At 38.1% G+C, this 18,412-nt stretch overlaps 1 protein-coding gene across 10 annotated transcripts in view; it reads right to left on the minus strand.

Annotated features, from left to right (window-relative positions):
- RGS7 (regulator of G protein signaling 7) overlaps positions 1 to 18,412 on the minus strand; it is a 421,085-nt gene that overhangs the window by 134,196 nt on the left and 268,477 nt on the right. For all 10 annotated transcript variants that reach the window (XM_075126939.1, XM_075126940.1, XM_075126941.1 and 7 more), the window contains one exon: positions 54 to 104. In XM_075126939.1, the coding sequence (XP_074983040.1) occupies positions 54 to 104 (51 nt within the window). The remainder of the gene's footprint in view (positions 1 to 53; positions 105 to 18,412) is intronic.

Genomic DNA, 18,412 nt, shown 5'->3' on the forward strand with positions numbered 1-18,412 from the left:
GAACTTAACAGACCCACCAAGCAGAACTTTTTAATAGAGAAAAAACAATTTACCTGGATCTTCTATAGCTAAATTCTTCGTTAACCACTGAACAATGTCTGAACCTAGGAGAAAAAAAAATATTTTTAGTTTAGTAAGCTTGCCCTTTCTATATTCTTCAGTCATACCTCCCTGACACCATAAATGTACAGGTAACGTGTAAAAAGGAACTAATGTTGAGTTTCTCCAGAATCAACTGGACCATTTTATTTGTAGAGAACACCCCACAATTTCAACAAAAGAGACACATTATGCAAACTATTTTTTTTTCCAAATCAGGAATACTGATGCACAATTTCATCATGCAAGAAGCATGTTACTTATCTGACAGTAGTCTATATTTTAAAAAGAATAATTATTGTAAATTTTCAGGGACAAACAAGCAAACGTATTACATTCTTGTACTGACGTGCAAAAACAAACAAACAAAACCCTTTATCAAACAAGACTTAAAAAAGGTTAATGCAGCACACATTGTAATTGCATATATACACACTCATATCTATGGAACAGCTCAAGTCTGTATTCTATTTTTTAGCAATTTCCAAAATCTCTATTTAAAGATGTTACTGAAAACCTAACTCTTTGATTTAATATGTGCTAATAGCAGCTCCATCCAGGAACCTCTCATTTAATCTCTCCATGATTTCTGTAGGAGACCTCTTCTGGTCCTCTATCTTTAACCATCACTTCTATTCTGACGCTCCCAACTCTCTCTCTCTTCCCCTCACAGACACATATATTGTTGGTCCTATCATGTCCCACCAGCAACTCAAATTCTGACCAACATCCCAGCAATATTTCAAGCTATCTTTAAAAATATATTTATTTCCTCCTGATCCATCTTCACCTATTTTTTCCCATATCTAGTTGTTGAAGATCCTGTCACCACTTCTTATTTTATGTTACCCAGGCCCACCTTTTTTCTCATTATCCCCACTTTGTAGCATAATTCTTCATCATTTCTTACCATACCAAGGGTAACCTTCACCTCTTCCGACTGGAGTTGCTCGAGTCCTCTTTCTTTCCCACCATTCCAATCTTTCTATTGCTTTGGTTGCTTCCTTTTCCAAATTTATGTTTCTGTCCATAAATGTACCCAACCTACATCTCTGCTTTCATATTTCCCTACTCATATCCCCCTTTTTCATTCCCTCTCTTCTCATGCTCTTGGCTTTGCACCTTCATTCCTTCCGTGTGCTATGCTTGGTAGAGCCTTCTACACACAGCATTACCTGAACTATTCCCAGGCTTATCTATCACACTGTAAGCCACCCAGTGGGAATTGGCCCATTATAAACATATTTAACTGTTTACTTTAAACAAGAGACAGGGTGATTCTCTGGAAAACAAAAAGGATACTGACAAACAAAAATATTTTAAAAAGCAAATATAAATTTTAAGAAGAAAATCTTTTAAAAGCAACAACACACTTATGTGCATTTCCTGTCTATTCCATGAAGGTTGCTCATGTTACTGTTTCAATCAAGTGGAGATACCTAAGGTATAATGGGAAGACACATAATAAATGATTGCATCCTTATCAAACCATCTTGTAAAGGAGCTACCCACTTCACAGCAGAACTAACACCATTCTTTTTAAAATCTTGGGTTTTAAGGGCAGGAGGCAGATGTAAGACTCCAGATTTACACAAACATTAGATAAATTAAAGTAACATTGAGTGGGGAAAGGACAGTAAGCAAACAATAGCAGGAGTTAGTACAGGTTCCTTCTGCCATTACCCACATAATCTAGCTAAAGGTACAGGAATAAATCTGCTGAAAAAATCCTATGCCCCACCAACTCCCCAAGAGCCACTCTCCCAAGCATTTATTAATGTTAATTGGTCGTAGACTACAGCAATTCTCAGCCCTTATCAAGATTTGGACCATTTCTTAAGGTCAACATCCTCCCATGGACCTAGACATTGACGACTAGCATCCCAATACAGATTCCGCACTTTCCTTTAAGCAACTACTGCAGAGTTTGATTACACCAGAAAGCAATATCAGGACAATATTAAACAGACAAGAGGAAATTAAATTCTCTTTCATGTGAGAGGTTCAGTCCTATGGTCACATATTCACATTGTCTGTCTATGCTGTTCATTTCCTCTCCCTGGAGAATTGACAATTACTATCAAACTTCCCTGCGGTTCCTCCTCTAGCATCCCCCCTTTACTTTGCATTTTACCTCACTATACCTATGTTTTCATCCCCTTTTGATGATGTGTGCACATTTGATCACTGTTGATTTACATCAAACATCCAAAAACATCTAGGAAACAACAGTTCTGCATGCTTTGACATATTTTTCTTTTTGATCGGTCGAAAAAGTCTCTGGAGCTATAAAGGCTCATCTACACTTGAAAAACGTCACCTGTTTTACTACATAGGGTCTACACTGGTAGGTAGTGCAAGTGCAGGTGGTTTTACCTCTATGCTATCAAGCCTTGCAGATCCAATAGAGCCAAGTAGGTTTTTAATTAAGATGAGGTCACACTCAATTATTAAAGGTCAATGCACTACTTATTCCTTAATTGAAATAAATAGCTGGTATTTTGACTTTGTTTTAGGAGATTCAAGATGACCCGTAAAGATTCTAAAGAGATCTTATTTCCATTTTTGTTTTGTTGTTCCTTTTCTGTACAAAGAACAGATAGGTTAATGGCTTTGGAGACATGTATGAGTAGCTGTGTGTTTTGTATTAACGACTAAGGGGATGTTTATAAGAAGCTATTTTATTTTTTCGAACAAGGAATTGGGAGAAGATAAATCACTGTCTGGCATTTCTGAAATTTGTTCTGTTTGGGATTCAAGGATCCAGATTTTCCTTTTGCTTCATTTGGTTTCAGACCAGACTTATTTTACTAAACTCAGTGTTGCACTGAATTTACATTAAGAGAGAATGAAGAATCAGGACTCATGATACTTAAAAGATGCAGATGTTTGATGTTGGCAAACTTCCCGAACTCTGAACATATGAATCATATTCCAAAATATCCAAATGCTGGGGGTCCCCTTTATCATTTTTAAGGACAAAAACCAGAAGAAAGTTATTTGGTACCAGTAATCCACAAGTACAGCGTAAAGGAAGAGAGACGGGGATGGGTACCATCCATCTCTTAATGGGCTGAATCTCATTTGTAGCCAAGAAGTGATCAGATTAATTTTTAGAAAACACTGAATCTTTCAACTTTTTCAAGGTTCCATCTTGCTCTTAACTACCAATGAAATCTCCTGCAGAACTATTTCCCCCCAGACATATAGTCATGAAGAGCTGTACCTGCTACCAAGTTATCTTCTTTTTTTGAATAGCAGTATGATAAAGGAGCTTCTTTTATACTAGATACTTTTCTCCTAAGTAAATGGTGATGTTTAAAGAGCAACACTGCAGACTTGTGGGTTTTTTAGTATTTCAGCTTCAGTAAAAGGATCTCAGTGACTATCCTTCATCACTATGATTTATTATCACAATGCTGATGGGCTACATAAAGTGGGAAGTTCATGGTGGAGGTCTGCAGAAGAGATACTGATTACCAGTCTATTGCGTCTCTGTAGGCTCTATGCAGATATAATCCAAAAAGAATATTAGTTGAGTCAAACCAGAAGCATTAATGCCTCTTTGAAATTCAAAAAGGTTTGGTTCAAAGGAAGTTAAAGGTTTAGGATGATTATTCTATCTGAACTACCTTATGAAACAATTAAAATACAATTGCAAGGTGTTCTCTGTAGCACCTTAAAGAAAGATTTCAAAGCACTTTACAAACATTAAACAAGCTTCTAAAGCCCTTGTGACATTGATATGATGAGCAAACCCATTCTACATATGGGTAAAGCGAGGGAGAGAGGTTAAAGGCCCTGTCCAAGGTCACATAGAAAGTGGGCGGTGGAACTAGAACGAGAACTTCCAGACTTCTGCTTTATTCACTACACAAGACATGGTCTCACACAATACATTATGGTGTGCAAAGCCATCATACCTTCATGGTGCTGTTTACATATTTGGTCAATATACTCTGGTTTGGGGTATATGGATATGATAGATTTAAACAGAGTTGTTCTAACTATAATTTCTCTTTCTTTTATATAAATAAGAATAGTATAAACAAACCAAAGGTATCTTCTTAGTGCTTTTATTGTAGATAATTATTATCATTAAGCTGCTTCTATTTTACCACATTTATTCACTAAGCTTAACATGTATTTTCCAAGCCTAGTTGGTAATAATTATGTATACTATGTAATCACATTTAATGTGCATATGCGCAGTACTAAATGATTACATAGGAATGCAGTCTTCTTAGAATGCATCATTTCCAAATTATACAGGTCCCACAATCATCCCTTTTGCAGAGCAAATATCTTTACTACTTAGTTAAACTGTGCATTTTGATTGCTATTAGACTTCAATGGCCAACTTCTTGCTCTCATTTATATTAGTGATTTACCTATCACTGAGAACAGAAGCTGGTCAGAAATATATATCAGGCAGATACTTCTACAGTTTAAAAATTGTTAGGCAGGCAGACAGACAGACATACAGATGGAGAGAGCATTTTAAATACACAGTGTGACTTAATTTATACCCATTGGACTGCAGTGAACTCAACAGGGTTGCAGACAAATAAATGAGGGAAGAATTTGATCCAAATTCTTTGGCTACCATGAAGACCAAATTATTTAGACAAACATTTTTAAATCCCATTGACTTCTGTGAGGTAATTCTAAGCCCAGAGATGTCTTGCTACCAATTGGCTAGCAAAATAAATAGCAGTAGGTAAGGAACGACATAATAACTTAAGTACTTCCCTCTTATGGAAAAATTCAAGAGCAAGGGCAAAAGTAGTCAAACAATATGAGCTTTAGATTGTGGAGTTTCAAACTCCTGATCCCTTCAAACCTTCTCTTAGACTAGGCACTTCTTTTTTCGCTGTTCAAATCCCTTTTTCTACCCTTCTTCTTTCATGAAATATACCCTCAGTAACAGCTTTACCTCCATATCTGCTCACAACTAAGCTGCTTACATCATATTTGTAAGGGAACTTTACGGATCAGTGCTCCCATCTTTCTATATGTTTCATACAGTTCTGTTTACATTTATCGTGCTATTTAAATAGTTAAAAGAGACAACAGTGATGAGTCAGAGCTATGTCGTTCAGAATTGGATCTGGAGGGAGGCACTCCCCAAGTTCAAGTGTGGTCAGATCTGAACCTGATTCTGAATGATGCCAAATGCCCCCTAGTCCCATTCTATTCATATTCTTATACCACAGCCATCTCCACGGTATCTGAGTGCCTGAGAAAAACAGCATGGTTTAAATCTGTTCTCAAATTCCTATGCCCCATTGATTCAAATTACATGCATTCAGCACCTCAAGTTCAGGCCAAAAGAAGGAAAATATACAAAAGCATTTGCTAGTATGAATCATATTGATTTGTACTCCCTGTAACAAAGTATGTGTTCTCCTCAGGTTATTCAATTAAAACTACAAACAAATTACAAAATTGGAAGCTATCAATTCTTCATTCGGGGTTACCATACCTTGTGGGCAATTTTGTTATTGAAAAGAGCGCTAAAGAAATCTAGTCTTAAACAGCTTGTTGTGCAGTTTGTAAGCAATTTTTAAAATATCTAATCACCAAAATAATCTTAATTGAGTCAGTTGCCTGTGACTTCTGTGCTCTTTCTGAGCTGCTTCATTACTTATGCAAATGTGTTTCTAAAATACTGAGAATATCACTATCAGTTCTTATTCATTTAGGGGGTCACAAAAAGAACAAGGTAATAAAACAGCCAGATGCTTTGCAAGGAAAAGGGAGACTCTTCTTTTGTATGGTAGTAAATTGAAATGTGGTGGCTGGTAAACATATTAATTCAGATGTTCCTATATCACCAGAAACATACACAGAACACACCCTTCAAGAGTCAGGATCAAAGTTCACAGGTTCAATTGTTCCAACACAAGAATTCTTTAAATAGCAAGTTTATTCTTTCTTCTTGCCCTTCTATCCCACCTTTCCACCTCCATTATCAGCTGGAAGTCCAACTCAAAGAAAAGCCAGTAGGATTTGGTATATGGACAAAAAAATGATGATAGGGAGGATATTCCTGTAGTTAGAGTTAAGTCTAGGACTTGGTAGAGCTAAGTGTAATTCTCTTCTCTGACACACGTTTCAGTGATCTTGGTCAAGTCACATCTACACTTCAAAGACAATCCCGCAGCACCAAGTCTCAGAGCCCAGATCAATTGACTTGGGCTTGCACAGCTAGAAGTAGGAGTGCAGATGTTCCCACTTGGACTGGAGCCTAGTGTCTGAGACACTCCCCCCTCGCTGGGTTTCAGAACCTGGGGTCCAGCCAGAAACCCAACATCTACACTACTATTTAAAGCCTCGCAACTGACTCGGGCTCCAAACCTGGTGCCACGGGTATTTTATTGCAGTGTAGACATACCCTCAGTCTTTCTCTGCCTTGGTTCCCCCTATGTAAAATGGGGATGATAGTACTTCCCCATTTCATAGGGTTGTTATAAGGATAAATATATTAAAGATTATAAGGCACTCAGGTGTTACAACAATGGGGCCATATCAATGATAGATTGATGGCCCAAAAGTCTTGAGCCATTGGCTAATAAGTAAGACAACCCCAAGCTAAAAATTATGAGGAAATCCAGACTGTAAAAGACAAAAATATTTACAAAGAGCATTATTAAGGAAACATTAAATGGTTTTGGTTTTATCTTTTAAGATGTGTTGGGGAAGGGGACTAAAATATCCCAAAGTATGGAAACTCAAAAGGACAGTAAGTTGTTAAAAATAACAACAACTTTGTAATCTGTTATAACATATTGCGTATATTAAAAATATAAACTACCATTTTTACTAGAAAGCAAATATAATTTGGAAATAGGAATTGTAATTCCTTAAGAACAGGGACCAAGCTAGCATTGAGAGAGACAGACAGACTGTCAGTGCAATATTCAAGTAGTTTAAAGCTACAAGCGAGGAAGGAAAATGCTTACAATTTCACAAATATAAGCACATTTTTGTAGCTGATTTAATACCCACCTACAATGAAGAATGTAATAAAATCCCTGTAATAAAACTATTATTTTTCCTTGAAAGAACTAGCAACTGGACTTTAAATCTTGGTAGGTGGGGATGGTGGTGCAAGTAAATTGCTATACCGAATTTTAAAAGCCCAAGAGAAAACTCACCTGCAATACTATAAATTTACAGCACATGTAGCTAGACAAGACAAAACAACCTATGCAAGCAGAGAACTTTAGAAGAAAGGTTTTACTCTTGAAGCTTTTGAGAATACATATTAAGATTCTTTAAAATGTCAAGGCCTGGCTAAGGGAAGGAAATATTGTACCATAAATAAGCTCTTGCTCACACCCTTAGGTGTAAAGTCCTTTTTTAGTTATTTATAGAAAGATATCTAATCTTTTTTTAATTCAATGAACTGGCACACCCCCCACCCAAATATCCACAATCAAATGAACACATTCATACAGTTTGTGTTATTTTCTGTAAAACAACACACACACAGAAATTCAAACATGTGGTCAGTTGTGGCTTCAAGGGACCTGCAGATATCAGTCACTTCAGTTGTCGCAAACTGTAAGGAAAATCTCTTGATCAAGGAAAAGTTTGATTTCTGGAAGAACTCTTCAGAGACAGCTGTGATACCAAGAAAAAGGATTGCAGCAACTTCAGAAATATATATGTATGCATGCAGAAAACGAATTTTAGACTAACCTGTATAAAACACAGCTAAAAAGGTGTTAATTGCATTTCAAGTTGTGAGCAAGCCTTTCCAGGGACTGTAAACCCACTTCTTTTTATGAAAAACTGTAATGGGATTAATAAAACCTCACTGACAGGAAAAACTTCAGGGCAGTGTTTGTGGAAGAGTACATGGAAACAAACCAACATCCTAAATGCCTTACCAATTCTGGAACTTCCCAGAATGTCTCAGCATTTTAGAACATGTCTGTGAAGTTATCTGATTAAAATATGACCGTATAGATCATTGTTGCAACCACTGTTATATATTTGCAGCAAATATTTTACAAAGGTTGTCGAGTGAGGTGTTTATGAAAAGGTTATGATTATGCTATCTGTATGCACGTATCATGTTTGTCTGTGAAGTTATAAGTACTGGAATATCCACCAGCTTTATGGGAATTGTCTGCCCCATTCTTTGCAGTTCTCTCTAATTGAGGGACTATAGCTATCCCACACTGGGACACCAGTCCCAGCCAGATATGCCATGTAAGATATCTGCAAAAATGTTATGATTTGCCAGATATGATAATCTTGTTTATGTTTGTATCACCTTTGTATTATGAGTTATAGTTATGTCTGTATGTCTGTATTTCTAACTTGTGCTATGCTTCTGGGGGACACCCCCAGACAGTTTGGGTATCAGCTCTGCCTAGTCTGCTTGATGGCCCATTAAGACCATCAGCTATACAATGGACCCACTGAGAGAAGGCAGATACACCTTATGACTCAGCAAGGCATGCAGAGACATGCCTATGGACAGAACTCTAAGGCTTCCAAACCATGTGCTGCACAGCTGTGTTTGAAACAAAGGAAGCACAGGCCACAATGCAAAAGACTATAAAAGGCAACTGTATCTTCTCCATTTTGTCTTCAATCTTGCTTCTGACCTCTGGAGGAACCTTGCTACAAACTGAAGCTCTGAACAAAGCACTGAGTGACTCATCCAAGCTGCGGATGTACTCCAGAGACTTGACTTAAGCCAGCAGTTTATTCCATCACTGGTGTCAAGTATCAGAAGGTAGCAGTGTTAGTCTGTATCCACAAAAACAACAAGGAGTCTGGTGGCACCTTAAAGACTAAGCGGTATATTTGGGCATAAGCTTTTGTGGGTAAAAAAACCACTTCTTCAGATGCAACATCTTATGCCCAAATAAATCGGTTAGTCTTTAAGGTGCCACCAGACTCCTTATTCCATCACTGTTACAAGCCTGAACCAAGAACTTTGCCATTACTGTATGTAATTGATTCCTTTAACCAATTTTAACTCTCACCTTTCTTTCTTTAGATAAACAAACCTTTAGATTTTAGTTAATAAGAATTGGCTGTAGTGTGATTTTGGGGTAAGATCTAAGTTATATATTGACCTGGGTGTGTGGCTGGTCCTTTGTTATCAGAAGAACCAATTTTTTGATGAGACTGGTTGTAAAGAACCACTCATCTCTGAACCCAGTGTTTTTGGTGGTGATATAAGAACTGGAATGTCTGAGGAAACTGCCTTTATGTTTTCTTGTTAGCCAGTGTGGTGGAACAGGAGTTTACTTTTGTGGCTGGTTTGGTATATCCTATAAAAGAATAACCACCAGTTTTAGGTTGTGTTTGCCCTATTTCTCAGCATCCTGAATTTGGCATCTTCAGTTGTGACCCACTAAGGCATGGTTGCAATGTCAGAAACACACAATAGCTTAAAAATAATCGAGTTTTGAGAAAATACATTTTATTAACTTTCTGCTAATTTGCTATCAGAACTACAAACTTTCTAACCATGGAGTGAAGTTGACTAATATTATTTCATAGGAGCCAAGATCTGGTTTAAAAAAGCCTCAAACTATTCTAATACTACTAATTCCTAGCTCTTATCACTTTTCATTGTAGATCTCAAAGCACTTTGCAAAGGAGGTAAGTATCATCCCCATTTTCTAGATGGAGAAACTGAGACACAGAGAGTGACTTGGTCAGCCAATGGTAGAACCCAGAATAGAAGAGAAGCCTTTTCAGTCCCAGTCTAGTACCCTCTCCAGCAGGCTATACCGCCTCTTGCTAGGAAATGGACATTTTGGCTGTAATCAGGACTCTGTATAGCCATGACATTCTCATTAAGGCTCTGTCCCTGCTCTTGACATCTAGACTGATGGGCACTATGTTGCCTGCTTGAAGAATGACAGTGACAGACCACTCAAGAGTGTCCTGTGTCGCATCTATATATGCTACGTCACCTTCAGTGTTTCACCACACTACTGCTTAGTGCAGCAAACACCCTGCAGAACAGTTCATCATGCGGAATATGCTTTGACAAACTTTACACTGCAAAATAACTCAGCTTTTTTTTTTAATTGTACACAACATTACCAACAGTAAGAGTATTTTTCACATGCTGCTCTCTGTGCTTGCTGTGTTTTACTGCTTCCTTCAGGGTATTACTTTGTTACACCTGCTGAGGGTTGTATATCATAAAAATATGTTACAAAATATTGATACATACAAGAAAATCCTGGTTCATGACTGGCTGAAGCATTGTCAACCCACGTCTATAGGATCCAGGACTGTGGACTCAGTGTTTCCAAAGCCATGGTTGAGCATCCACATTGTAAAGGTGGGTTTCCAATTGCTGGACTCGGGTCTTACAGTCATGATAACATGTCCATACTGCAGTATGCACACCTTCTGACTCTGGTCTGCGGCTTCAATTGCATCCATACTGCAAACTGATATGGCTTGGAACTGAGTCACAGCAGAACTTGGGCTCTGACCCAGCCATCCAGCATGTTCCTAGGACCTGGGTCCTGAGTAAGTGCTGACCTGAGTCAGATTGATTTGTGTGTGGAAGGAAGGGGGGCTTGGGCTCAAACCTGAGTCAGAGCCTGGGCTTAATGTGCAGTGTAGTCATAGCTTAAGAGGCAACAGGTAAGAAATAGTTGTAAACACCTCCTCTCTACTATTTTGACTATTTGTTTGTTAAAGAATCCTAACTTATTTCTTCACATTTTCTGGACTATTCAGACCTCTTTGTCCCTCTGTCTGGTCTGATGTCACTTCACCAGAAGTCTGTGGCCCTATTGCCACTTACCTCTCACTTTCTATTGGAAACTGGAAATACTTGGAGTATTTGTGGCACCTTAGAGACTAACACATTTATTTGAGCATAAGCTTTCATGAAAGGTCACGAAAGCTCATGCTCAAATAAATGTGTTAGTCTCTAAGGTGCCACAAGTACTCCTGTTCTTTTTGTGGATACAGACTAACACGGTTGCTACTCTGAAACCTGGAAATACTAGATAACTCACAATGGAGTTTTTAATAACAGAAAACAAATCTGAATTGGCCACTGACTGCTGCCTAATATTCAGCTGGACTCATAAGGGAAAGAGTTTAAAATACCACTTTCTCTCTTCATAGTACATCCATTTACCAACACTCCTCCAGTCACAGGTACCTGCCTTTAAAGGTCTCTAGCTTATTCAGACTGAACTGGAGAGCTTTAATGCACCTCTCTCCCATCAGTCTTTAACAGTTCTAGGAAAAAGGAATCGCTACAGCTGCTGCGCACACCACAGCTGACTTTCAAGGGAAGCAGGAATTTCTCTTTGAAGCACAACCACTGAGGGGAGAATTAGTGGTGACACTTCAATGAGAAACTGCTACCTCCCCTTTCACTGTGGCTGCAGCACTCAGCAGTGCTCCACAGGCAGCAAGACTGCTCTTTAATTCAACTTGCTAGAAGCTGAATTGAAAGTTGCTTTAAATGTCCCAGTCCATTATTTAAGGTGGACAGATTCCCCTCTTCTTTCTTCATCCATTCATCGTATCAGGCCAAATTCCTACCTAACATAAACCCATGGACTTAATATAGTGCTATTGACGTCTACGGAATTACACCAGCAATGAATTTGTGCTAATTTGCATAGGTTGCTGATTGACTTCACATATTTAACCTATTAACCTTTCTGCTTTAATAGATTAACCTTTACAAAGGAACATCATTAATCAAATCAGTTTGATGAATGGAATTTGCATCTGAAAAAGTTCACACGTACTTATGTCTCTGATTCTAAATGATGTAGTTTTCCATTGATTGATTTTGCAGTAGAAATATGAACTTGGCAACATTTTAACCTGTCACAATCAGAGATGGAAAGGAACCAGAACACTGGACTGAATCTACTTGGACCTAGGGGAAGCTCAGATCCAGATGCAGGTCTGAACTTCAGAGCTCTGTCTCCTCTCTGAAATGTAACATATTTACCTCTGCTACGCAAAGATAAGGAAACTGCAAACCAATAGATTAAAGGCTTTAGTGTATATGACTGTTCAGAAGCAAACACAAATATTGTTATACCTGGTAATTCTAAGAAAACATAAGATACTCTGCAAAGAGCTAAAGGTCAACAAAACAGAAGAGGAATTTGCTGAGGCTGAAAACCTGACGTGAATCACCATCTACTCTGTTTGGCCCCCTTATCCTAGATTGTAAAAAATTCAAGCCAGGACCTGCACAAATGATCCATATGCCTCCTGTATAGAGCAACCCAATGAAGAACAAGTGTGTTCACTGATAATGGAAGTTATCAACACCTCCTTCAGAGAAGTGAATTTGCCAATACCTGATTGTCTAAGAGCTAATATCTGACGTGGAAAATCTCTCAAACCTCCCATGCCTTCACAAAATCATTCAGAACATAGTGACAACCAAGTTCCAGTAGTGTGAACTTTGATGACATGCTCAGTGCTTCATAATCAGGCTTCAGAGTGGGGCATAGCACAGAGACAATCTTATCACCACTAGAAGACAACCCCTCATGTCAATGGACAGAGGCCATAAATAAAAGCCCATTTTATTAGGCCACTCTTCAGCCTTCAATACAGTATAGTACAGTGGTACTGCTAGCCCACTGGCCTGGACATCCCAGCACTATAATGGCTCCAATTGTTCTCTAATGGAAGCTAGAAAGTGGTGATTGGCAGCTGCCTCTTCTCCCAAAAAAGCCTTCACCTGCAGAGTCTCTCAAAATCTATCCTCTCCCTGCTCCTCTTCATTATCTATATAAGACCACTGTGACAGGTTGCAAGGCTGTGTTGCCAATAGCAAGCTATTGATGTCCAGCAGTATATAATTTTCCATGGAAGCAACCGCTATCATCCCACAGATGTCAAAATGTCTAAAATAAATTAGCACCTGGGTCAAACTCCACCAGCTGGGTCAAACTCAACAAGGACAAGACCAAAGTGATGCTGTTTGAAAAAGATAAATGATTTGAAGAACTAACATGGCCACTGCTGTTCCCCTTCTATTGAAAGAGCCTTTATACCATTCTTTAAGTTGTTGTGAAATCTTGGGGTCTTGTTTGACTCACCGCTATACTTCAGTGCTCAGATAGCATGGGTGGTGAAAGAAATCTCTATCCTACATTCAATTAGCTAGGAAAATTTGCTGCTTCTTCCAGCTAAGTCTGGCCACAGCAGTTCCAAGGAGAAAACTAACTGTACCTGGGATTGATGTTGGAAGTAATGTAGATGTTATAGCTTGTGCAGAAATGAGCCAATCCATATCAGTTGGGCAGGCAGTCATGAGCTTATCATGTCTGCATTCAGGTCACAGACAATTCTGAATAATAAATAGTAATAATAATAATAATTAATAATAATAAGTTCATTTCACATGGAACAGAAATTAAAATTTGTCAAGACTTAAGAAGCCACAGCGTTTGAGTCAGGTCAAAAGGGAACATTTCATTTTGACATTACCAGAACAGTTCCATTTTTTTCAGTTCAGTCAAAAGTATTCAGTGAATTTGCACCTTCATTTGGGTCAACTGAAACTGCCTCTTTTTTGGTGAATGAACTAATCACTGAAAATATTTTGCCCCTACTCTACTCACAATGCCTAAGACAAAACACATGATAGGCTGGGACAAAACATTCCCATCTGAAGAGCTCATTTGGGGAATGAAGTTCCAGAGAATATTAGACTAAACCATAGTCGGACCATCTTTAGGGCACATCACAAGAACAGCGTCCCCCTCTATAACTAGAAAGATTATGTATTTTTTAAAATTCTATGTACACACTCCAAACAGAACGCCCTAACATTTGGGAAAAACAAAGAGCAGAGAAGATTCGGAAGTCTATTAGAGACTTCATTATGTACATCTAATTTTCCTGGAAAGCTCTTTCATAATACAGGGTTCCATAATACAGATTTAAAATACTTGGTGTTTACTGTTACGGCAGGAGTCACCAGATGGCACTGTTATACATCGTCTCACAAGTTCTTTTCCTTAGTATGCAAGCACATTTTTATAGTCTTGGATGAAATGCTGTATTGTTGTTTTGTTATGCAGAATTCCTTGGAGAGAAGCTATGGCAGATAACAAAATCTCTGCTCTTTATTTGGATGCAATTCTTTGGACAAATATGCTTCCTTGGAATCAGGCATTGGAGCATAGGCTGAAATTTCTGTAAGAAGGGATTGCCTGTGTGCTGTTTGTGACTGCCTTTCATGCAGGACTGGTGTATGTGTTTAAATAAAGCAAGTTACACTTGGAATACACCCAGACTCCATGCCATGGGTTTTTCCTCTAGTGGGAAATTGATCTGCAAGACTCCAGAATTCTCCTATCACTCACCTGAGCTGGTATTAGTGGTAGGACAATGGTGCTGGAGGGACTGGGGAAATATCTTGCAAGGTGGGTGGTTAAAGGAAGTCTCATTGTAAATAGGCTTCCCCCAAGATTTTACAGTGACTTTTTGGCAGAAGCAGGAATAGAACAGATGTCCACACTCCCAGCCCTGTGCCCTCAACCCCAAGACCACCTGGCATCACAATTTACTTTGTTTTATTACCAATCAGGACAACTCTTAATGTGTCAGATTTCACACTTCAATAAATTGAAAATAGTTACATTTTAAGAACTTGTGTGAAAACACTTTGCTTCTGGTAGAAGGCCCTGTTTGTCATGTTTTAGCTAAGTGCAAGGCAAGCTGAAAGAACCAAAGCATAGCAGCAGAAGCACAGGCTGGGGACACTTTAATAGCTCTTGTTAGTGTTGTCATCACACACCTCAGCTTTTCACCACTTAGCTTTTCCCCAGTTACATCTCACTTCTAAGCCAAACAAGCTCTATATCTTACGTGCATCAACAACAGTCTGCAATGTGCACTTTAATAACCTCCTTCATAACACAGTAACAGCTGCTTGAGACTGTTAACTCTGCTGCGATAAGCAGTTTTACTTTCTTAAAAAAAAAAATCAGCAGTTTGGAAGTGCTCTGGAAAAACAAAAGCCTTTCTCTTCAACAAAAATGTTTTGTCAAGTAATTAATTTCACTCTATTCCTTTGTTTGGTTCTGTATTTTTTTCCTTCATCATATTTTCATTGCAACCTGTCTAAGTAATATGATATTTTTCCTTTTTACTCTTCACCAATTTCTTACTCCACTGACACCCAAAGACAGCCCCACAACCATGGCAATGGAAGGAAGTAATACAACAATGTAGTTCTTGCCACACAATTTATGCTTATAGGGGGAAATCCTGCAGTCCTTATTCAGACACAATTTCCATTGAAATGCCATTTGTCTCATGCTGACCCAAGATTCATAGATTCAAAGGCCAAAAGTGCCCATTGTGATCATCTTGTCTGACATCCTGAATGCCGTGGGACATCCCCAAAATAATTCTTAGAGCAGAGCTTTTAGAAAAACCTCCAGGCTTGATATGAATCCTCCATATCCCTTGGTAAACTGTTCCAATGGTTATTACTCTCACTGTTAAAAATGTACACTTTATGTACAGTCTCACTTTGTCTTGTTTCAACTCCCAGTCATTGGATCTTGTTACACCTTTCTCTGCTAAATTGAGGAGCCCATTGTTAAATATTTGTTCCCCAGGTAGGTACTTATAAAGTGTGATCAAATAACCTTTTAGTCATCTCAGTGATCACATGACTGACAAATATAATAGTAAAATAATCTCTCTATGCCTACTCAAGCTTCTCCTGTTTATGTATACAAGGATCACATTAGCTTTTTTATGGCCACAGCGTTACACTAGGAGCTCATGTTCAAGTGATTGTCCACCACAACCCCCAAATCTTTTTCAGAGTTACTGGTTCCTAGAATAGAGTCCCCCATGCAGTAAGTATGGCCTACATTCTTTGTTCATGGATACATTTACATTAATCCATATTAAAATGCATATTGTTTGCTTTTCACCCATTTACCAAGCAATCCAGATCACTCTGTATCAATGATCTCTCTTCATAATTTAGCACTCCCCCAATTTTTATGTCATCTGCAAATTTAATCAGTGATGATTTCATGTTTTCTTCCAAGTCATTGATAAAGATGTTAAATAGTATGGAGCCAAGGATCGATCCATGGGATGACCCCACTGGAAAGAGACCCACTCAATCATGATTTCCCATTTACAGTTGCATTTTAAAACCAATCAGTTAGTCCGTTTTTAATCCATTGGTGTGTGCCATGTTAATTTTATATTGTTTTAGTTTTTTAATCAAACTGTTGTGCAGTACCATGTCAAATGCCTTACAGAAGTCTAAGTACATTGCATCAAAAATATTACCTTTATCAACCAAATTTGTAATCTCATTTTCTGTCTTTCATCTGTGCCCTGAGATTATGAATTTATTTATTTAAAATTTCAGTAGAAAGACTAAGTGTGCCATGATATTAGCTAATGCAGAAACTATCAGGTTTCCACAGAGGAATAAAAATCAAATGGCTTTTCTCATGGCAGCTCTTTTTTATTTGCATGCTAAGCACATTGTCACAACACAAGCAAAAATCAATTAGCTCTAGAGGATAATTCCCAATGACTCATTGAAATGTAAGTGATGCTGACAATTGAGAGTCTCTAACATGATTTAACTGTCAATGGAGATTGATCAGAAATTAAAATAGATGTGAATTAGCATTTTAATTTTCAGTCAACAGCTGCTTTGATTTAAAATAAGCCTCATTATTTTTGCACAATACCCATCCACTCTAAATACTGTATTTGTCTAAAAAAAAAATCTAAAATATATACTTACATATTATACAGGGGTACATATTTATACTGGGTGTCGTCCTGCAAATCATCATATCAACTAATCTCTCACAAATGATGGTAAAGTTAGATAAATAGTGGGGAAAATTCTAGGCAAATATTTTGGCAAACATGAAACTCAAATTTCAACTGACCAAATTCATTCCCCTTTTATACTCAATTTCATGAATATTCATACAAGTGAATATTTGTTCATACAGGCATTTGTGGACAACTAATTTCAGTGTAACTAGAAGTGGTTTCATGACTTAATTACTTTTTTTAAAATGCAAAAGCAGACTGATTTTACCAGGCATTTGGAAATGCAAAAGCATTCTGTTACTCTGCTGCAAGAAGTCAGAGCCTGCCACCAGCAGAACTGTCTTATTGTGACCATGGAACTATTGGAGTAGTTTCATACTAGGAAAGTCTCTTTGGTGCCCTCATGGAGCCTAAAATGTGTCTTTACAGCAAACCCCTTCCTTCCTCCACCCCTATCAACCTGCTCACTATGGCCCTGAACCAAAATCCATTAAAATCAATGAGAGACCTTCTATTGACTGCAGTGGAACTTTGGATTAGGTCTTGCGTAAGGTCAGAGTGATTGTGAAACATTATTTCTGTTTTGGGAATGGCAGAGCCACTGTGACATTTTAAGCACTGTATGTGTGCCAACCCACAGTAGAAGATATGAGAGAAGAGAAAGTAAAAGGACGCTATTTTCTGCTGCTTTCTGAAGAAGAAAACAGAAGGCATGATAGGAACGACGAGGACGAGACAAAGCTCTGCCACTACCTATCATGTGACTGCGTGCAAGTCACAGCCATTCTATCTCAGTTTCTTCATCTGTAAAAGAATGATAATAATTCCCTACCTCATGCACAGGGTGTTCAGGGTTGATAGAGTGGACAACAGCACTTTGAACATATTGATTTGTAGGTAGTGGTGTAATCAATAATATTGCATATGTGGGAGTCTGTACCCTATTCTTTGTGTTATTCCATTCTACAGACTATGTTTTATTCCATTTGGAGGAGTAACTAATGATGATTGTCTCAGTGTAACTGCAGAATGGGGATTTTATGGCTTAGACTCATGTGTTCACAAGCTTTTTAGGAGGACTGTAAACTCTGGTTCACTGCATGTCACCATCATAAAGGACCTTTTTTAAAACAATGTAGAAGGGAAAATATTAAGTGCATAGTGTTGTCTAGGAGAAAGCACTGATGTGAATTATTATTACTTATAGTACCTTTGGTATTTGTAGTGTCAGTGAGAGAACAAATATTATCTTGTTGTAAAAGCCATCAGTTCTTGTGCACAAAATCTCATTTGCTGTATATTTGTTAACCTGCCTTTCCATGTATCATTTTAATTCCTTTGAGCATTTTGTGGCAAAGCTGCTGTTGGCCACTGTTTCCCCACAAATTCAGTCAGTTACTTACTGGAGCATACCTGAAGCAGCCATGAGGTTTCTCCTATGTTGGTACAGCAGCCAGAAAAAACAGACTTCTCAGTCATTTAAGGAGATATG

Source organism: Caretta caretta, chromosome 3, assembly GCF_965140235.1.
Source record: "Caretta caretta isolate rCarCar2 chromosome 3, rCarCar1.hap1, whole genome shotgun sequence".
Lineage (NCBI taxonomy): Eukaryota > Metazoa > Chordata > Testudines > Cheloniidae > Caretta > Caretta caretta.